Genomic DNA, 6,776 nt, shown 5'->3' on the forward strand with positions numbered 1-6,776 from the left:
ATGTGATTTTAATAGCCTACCTGCTCGCTGAGCCTCGGATACCTTCACCGTCCCTGCTGAAAAAACCAGCATATGCTGGTTAGGTATGTTTTGGTGCTGGGATGCTGGTTTTAGCTGGTTTATGCTGGTCCTTTGCTGGTTTATGCTGGTCCCTTGCTGGTTTATGCTGGTCCTTAGCTGGTTAATGCTGGTCCTTTGCTGGTTTATGCTGGTCATGTTGCTGGTCAAGGACCAGCATAAACCAGCAAAGGACCAGCATAAACCAGCAACATGACCAGCATAAACCAGCAAAAACCAGCAAGGGACCAGCATAAACCAGCAAAGGACCAGCATATACCAGCTAAAACCAGCATCCCAGCACCAAAACATACCTAACCAGCATATGCTGGTTTTTTCAGCAGGGGTAAGTACCAGGTAAAGCGATAATCCCAGTATAAACAAAGGAGATCGCATCTTTATCACGTGATTCTATTTCTTTAACAACTCCTCTACAAGTATATAAGAATTAAAAAACAGCATCAGTTGAGAAGTCATGCATGCCCAATAAACACTGAAAACTCTGTAAGACAGAATAAGGGGCGTGAATGCAAATCTTGAGCGCATGGCTTGACTGTCCTCGGGGGAGTTCCATCATCAGAATTGCCTTTGATATTAATTCAGTTTAGACGAACTGTACAGTAGAGCTGTTCTAATCTGATTCAAAAGGTTAACTTACCTGGGTCCTAAAGCGTTCAGTGTTTTGCTTTTTTCTTTTTCTTTTCCTTTATTATCTTTAATTTATTTTTTTTGTAAAGCTGCTTTGTAAAGCTACAAAGCGCTAAATAAAACTGTTCCTTTTAAAGATAAAAGCATAAAAGCAACAATTATATTAATTCAACACAAAACGGTTAATTTATGTTTTGTCCACAGCAATCCAGATTGATTGACTGATTATTTATTTATTTAATTGTTCATTCATTCATTCATTTATTCATTCATTCATTCCCTTGGTTGATGGTCTTCGGCTTTACGTTTACCATAAAGGTTCTTTATTGCTGTTTTTCCCCACCAGTGCTCACAATAACAGGATGGCCATACAATAAGGTGCAGAACTAATAGAACATGACTGTAATATTTAGGGCGTCTGTTCTGACATGTTAGGAGCATCTGTACCATTTCTGATTCCCTCTTCATACATTTCCATTAAGGTTAATTTAGGTAGGGTCTGAAGTAGTGAGATCTGATATACATACAGTGCCTATAGAAAATCATTGTCACATTACACCCTGGAAAATAAAATAAAGTTTAACTTTTTTTAGCTGCATGTACACATTAAAACCCTCATCATTAAAAAGAAAAAAAATATAATTTAAAAAAATTCCAGAGGATTATTATAAATTATTCAGTGAAATGCTTGGTTCCCCTTCGAGAACGCCGAGCTGCGTCGGAACGCTTTGGGAACGCCCTCTGTGTTTCTTATGCTCTGAATACATGTGAAATCAGTCCAAAGAGAAGCGCGTGTGACGTCACGGGCAGGTGACGTCAGGAACCAGGAAGCTATAAAGCACGTGCGGTGAATGCAGCCGGCAGCTTCTGTCTTTCAGTCGCGCTCTGTGTGTGTCTTGTATTCCCTGTTTTTCGTGCCAGTTTGCACGGCTTTCTTTTGAGGGAATATGTCCAAAACAAAATAAGCAGGCAATTTAAAACGTGTGTTCCCCGTTGTCTCATCTCTTTACGAGCAGGGATTCACACGATCTCTGTTTTGTCTGGCTGGGAGCGAAGCACAGGAGTCAGTTCTCGAGGGAGCTGACTGCCTGTAGTGTTTTCCCCGCGGCTCGGTCCCGTTTTTGCCGAGGCAGGACGAGCGCTGTGTTCGCGGGGGTTACACGTATATTTGGGATGTGGTTAGAGATGAACTTTCTCTGCCTTCTCCCCAAATATAGCGAGTTCTCTTTCGGGGTTCCGAAGCCCGCACTGCGGTACTTCGTCCTTTGATTCAGAGCTCGCAGCTTCGCTCCCGAGCGCGCTCTCTCTCACTCTAGTGAGAATTCGCGCTGCTGCAGCAGTCTTTCTCCGAGGAGATGACGCTGTATGCATATGAGCAGACTATGTATTGATAGTTTATTTCTCCCTGCTCTTGCCTCTAAAAATAGGGGGCGGGGATTCACGCGTTTGATGTGTAGTTTGCTCGGGAGCTGAGCACTCACAGCCGTTCTTGAGGGAGCGGCTGTGTTCATTCATAAATATGTTCATTCACAAATGTGTTCATTCATAAATACGTTCATTCATAAATACATTCATTCATAAATGTGTTCATTCATATGTCACTAACTATTTTCACCTAAATGTGTGAAGTTGAATGTGTAGCTCTGCTCCCATAGTTTTAATTCTGAGGAATTAAAACTATTTTAGGCTGCTGGGCGGAGCAGCCTTTGCTTTTGGTCATTTATTGCACTCTCACCCTGCACTTTCCTATAAGTTTGTGGATGCTTCTCTGGCTCCTTTGTGATTCCAGGCCATCCATATACTTAATTATAATAATTTTATTATGCTCTTTCTGAGCATTTGGCAATTCAGCATCGAGATGTTGTTTTTGTCCACATGGAAAGTTGGGGTTAAGACTAAAAATGCCTAGGAAAGTGTGCTTCCTCCAATACTGAGGACCACTTCTCTAGGTGTAGTGTGGGATTTGACCACGATGCAGGCACATTTGTCTCCTGCTCGATTTGAATCGGTCCCCATGGCAGTCGAGAGAGTGAGAAAAGGCCAGTCACTCACGGTTATACAGTTTCTAAGTAAACTGTTGGATCTGATGGCAGCTGCGTCCAACGTATACGCTTTGGCCTGCTGTACATGAGACTCTTCCAGTGGTGACTCAGGACCAATTGTGTTTTCCCCGAGGGGCAACCTATTTCACATGTTCAAGGTCACGCGGCGAGCCTCTCGGACCTTAGACATGTGGAAGAAACGATGGTTCCTGTCCAAGACGCTGTGCTGAGGACTCTTTGTCGTCGCATAAGCTAACGACGAGTGCCTCCATCACAGCATAAGGGGTGGTCATGAGTGGCCACTTTGACTAGTATCCTGGCGCCTGTGATCCAGGAACTTTAAGAAATCGGGGGCTTCCAAGCCTAAGGTCGGCCTGAGGGTCGTTCCGCAGACGGAGAAGTCCTCGACGAAGAGGCCATGACAAGGTTTAGGGCCTCTGAGGGCAGGCCCCCCGGGGCAATTCAATGTCACCCCGGTGCCCTCGAGAGACTGACCTGCTAACCCCACCACCGCGGTGCTTCTGGGCGCAGCAGTCTCTCGCGAGCCTCTCTCATTACACCCGCCCGTTTTACGTAGCGGCACGGAGGGGCTCGCCCTCCTCTTATTCCATCAGAGGTGTCCTTAGTAGAACATTTTGGCAGCGTGAAACTTCTGTCAAATGTGTCTATGTGGGTCCTGCGTAAAAAAAAAAAAAAACCCTGCAGGTTGTGATTTTGCAATAAGAAGTGAAACTCTCTTGAAGTAGGTGGCCATCGAGGTGGCTCCTCTTCTTTTTCAGAGAGTACACCTTTTCTAGTGTTTGCTTTTGGGGCAAAAGTGTACCTTATGCCAGCCTAGGGGGGATCTGACTACAATGCAGGCACATCTGTCTCCTGCTTGGTTCAGTCATTCCTCACCTCAGTCGAGAGTCAAATTAGGCTAGCAGTGAAACACTGTCGGCTCAGGACCAAGGGGTTCTCCCCGAGGGGAAAACCCACTCCACATGGTCAGGGTCTCAAGGCGCTGCTCCGCCTCCTAGACTTGTGGAGAAAAATCTTGGTTCCTGTTCTGGGCCCGGTCATGAGTAACCGTTTGGCCCTGGGTCTATGGGACACATGCCATTTTATTGGCATTTTTATCGCCTGGAGACCAGGCCGTGTTTCTGCTTGTGAAACATTTCCCTAGACCCGATAAGCCCACTTACGGTGAAACACTATTGGGTCTGTTGTCAGCTGCGTCCAACATAATATTTTTGGCCTGCTGTACAGCAGTTCCCTGCAGTGGTCCTCTACGAGGAAAAGCGTACACCGGGAAGCGAAACATGTTTGTTCTTTAGTGCAAACTGCACCCAGTTCACTGCCCAGTAGGTTCAGTGCTGGACTTTTTTTGCAAGCCCGCCTTACGGCCGGTAACGCACACTCTACGCTGAAGGGCTATGTGGCGGCCGTTGTTGCTTTCCATGCCCCCTTCGGTATTATCTCCCTCAGGAGACTTCCCCCGGTGTCATCCTTCCCCCGAAGGAAGGTAACAGGATTAAGTGGTTCTCCCCGAGGGGCGAACCCGCTCCACATGATCAGGGTCTCAAGTCGCTGTTCCCGCCCCCTAGACATGTGGAAAGATCTTAACTTCTGTTTGGGGCCCGGTCATGAGTGGCTGTGCGGCCCTGGGACTATGGAGCACATACCATCTTACTGGTATTTCTATCGCCTGGAGTTCTAGGCCGTGTTTCTGCTTTGGAAACACTCTCTCCCAGACCCCATAGACTGCCATGTGTTGTTGCGCACCACACCACAGTGAGCGGTCTCCTACCCTCAAGGAGCTCTGCGGTCACGCCCCTCATACGAGCGGCACACCAGACCCTTGTGTGGTTCCAGGTCACACTCCTCTGGAAAGAGAGCAGTTCATATCCTGGACATTTCATATAGGAGCAGTCATCCTGTCGAGACAGGGGCTGAGGCCCGGGGAATTGAGACCTCCATCCAGTGTGGTGGAACTCTTGGACCTATGGTCTTGTTGGTCATCCAGCTCCTCTGCCCCCCATGCTGCAGACACGGTCGAGACCCTCTCTGTATACAAATCTTCCCCGATCGCTCTGCTCCTGGGAGTTCTGAAGAGAGTGTGCCGGGACGGAATCCGCCTCCTGTTAGTAGGCCCCGTTCTGGCCGGATCTTTTAGATCTGATGCCTCTCCTAGATGGCCCTCCTATGGAATTACCATCAGGAGGGATCTCCTCTCACAAGTAGGGGGTGCCATCCTGCACCCTCGTCTGGAGTTTTGAAAGTTATGGGTGTGGCCCCTGAGGGGGCACAGTTCCTAGCTTTCGGTCTCTCAACCGAGGTTGCTGAGACCATCCTCCAAATCAGAGCTCCCTCCGCGAGGAAAGTGTACACCGGGTAGTGGAACTAGTTTGTTCTTTAAGTGCAGACAGCACCCAGTTCACTGCCCAGTAGGTTCAGTGCTGGACTTTTTGCAAGCCCGCCTTAAGGCGAGACACGGCAGGCAAAAACATCGTTTTTTTTTTATTGGTCAATTTTGAGATTTTTGGATATTTGTCTTCAATAACATGTCTTCTTTTAGACTTGTGGTGAAAAAAAGTCCGAAATACACATTTAGGTCTTCATTTTACTGCACTTTGTCTGTTTGCGTCTGTAGATTTCTCATAAATTCAACAAAAGTTGGCGTTCTAAATCAACATGCTGCTCCGCGATCTCTGTCTGTACCCAGTCATCACGTACACTGCTGGAAAGCTCTCTCTTTTCTGTTCAATGCTGTCGGATCCAAATATGGTTATTTCCTTTTTATCAGCAACCAATCGTGAAAGTAAAAGAGGGGATTTAACTCTAAATGCGCAATCTCATTGGCTGAAGATAATTTCTGACAACGTGATTCGTTCAGAATCGTCACATGGTATGCTTTGACGCTTCCTTGTTTGGTTTTGCTTTCCGCGGTATCTTTTGAGTGAATGAATGAAAATAACTTCGCGTCAATCATCGAAAAGAGTACAGCAGTTGTCACTTGCAAGGGGGAAAATGAAAATTAGTAATGGATTACATGGTGAAATTCCCTCGGGAAGCGCATCTGAACGTAAGCTGTCGATGGGAACCCAGGGTGGTTTAGATATAAGCCAATCTATAATAAAGTGCACTCTACACAACAGTGGCTGCTTGTTCATGTATTTGTGGTTCTCTGTGGTTAGTTGAAGGTCTTATTTGGCAATGTTGTTTTATTCAGTTTACATTGTTATAAATAATTACTTGGCCAGTTGTTTTGCTTGTTAGCAATGTTTTCATATAAAAATGTGTGGAATTTTTACAATATAAATTTTTAAAGCCCATTTTCTCAAAATGACTTTTCTCTCATACTCCAAGTCCGAAATCTCCACTTCAGTAGCACCTATATACACCAAACTTTCCAGTCTTGTACCTAGTTATATTATGAAGACTATTACAGAGGGATTTGTAAATATATTATTCCTAGCCTGATTTATATAACATTTTATTCCAAAAAACATGGCGAAAATACATTTTTTAAGGCTATTGACAGTTTATTCTAATTTATAAATCCCTCTGTAAATTTTTTCCCATCTAATATGTGAACACAATGAAAAAAGAATTTTGAACCTGGCTTTATCCAATTCTGAGATTTCGTTTTTTAAAATATAGGCAAATTAGCGCATATTTACTTAGATAATGCCTAATTTGCATATTTAAACATAAAATTACAAAAACTTTGTAATACATTTTTTTCTCATCTTAATGTAGGTAATCAACTGGGAAAGTTTCATGGTGATATCTGCTAGTTAAAAATTTTACCCTATTCACCTGTAGTGTCTCGCCTTAAGGCCGGTAACGCACACTCTACGCTGATGGGCTACGTGGTGGCCATAGATGCCTTCCATGCTCCCTTCGGTGCTACCTCCCTCGGGAGACTTCCCCTGGTGTCATGCTTCCTCTATGGTGTGCTGAGGCTGGGGCTTTCGGTGCACCTACCTGGCTGTGGTGTTCCTCTCTAAGGAGAGTTGGCCTTTCTGTGGCCTTCCTTTCTTTGCC

The 6,776-nt window shown here is 45.3% G+C and overlaps 1 protein-coding gene across 1 annotated transcript in view; it reads right to left on the reverse strand.

Annotated features, from left to right (window-relative positions):
- col18a1b (collagen type XVIII alpha 1 chain b) overlaps positions 1-540 on the reverse strand; it is a 62,372-nt gene extending 61,832 nt beyond the window's left edge. The window contains exons 1-2 of the mRNA XM_073851332.1: positions 404-540; positions 21-49 (exon numbers count right to left, since the gene is read on the reverse strand). Coding sequence (XP_073707433.1) covers positions 21-49; positions 404-453 — 79 coding nt within the window. The 5' untranslated portion in view covers positions 454-540. The remainder of the gene's footprint in view (positions 1-20; positions 50-403) is intronic.
- Between the last annotated feature and the right edge of the window lie 6,236 nt (positions 541-6,776).

The sequence above is a fragment of the Garra rufa genome, chromosome 12 (genome assembly GCF_049309525.1).
Source record: "Garra rufa chromosome 12, GarRuf1.0, whole genome shotgun sequence".
Lineage (NCBI taxonomy): Eukaryota > Metazoa > Chordata > Actinopteri > Cypriniformes > Cyprinidae > Garra > Garra rufa.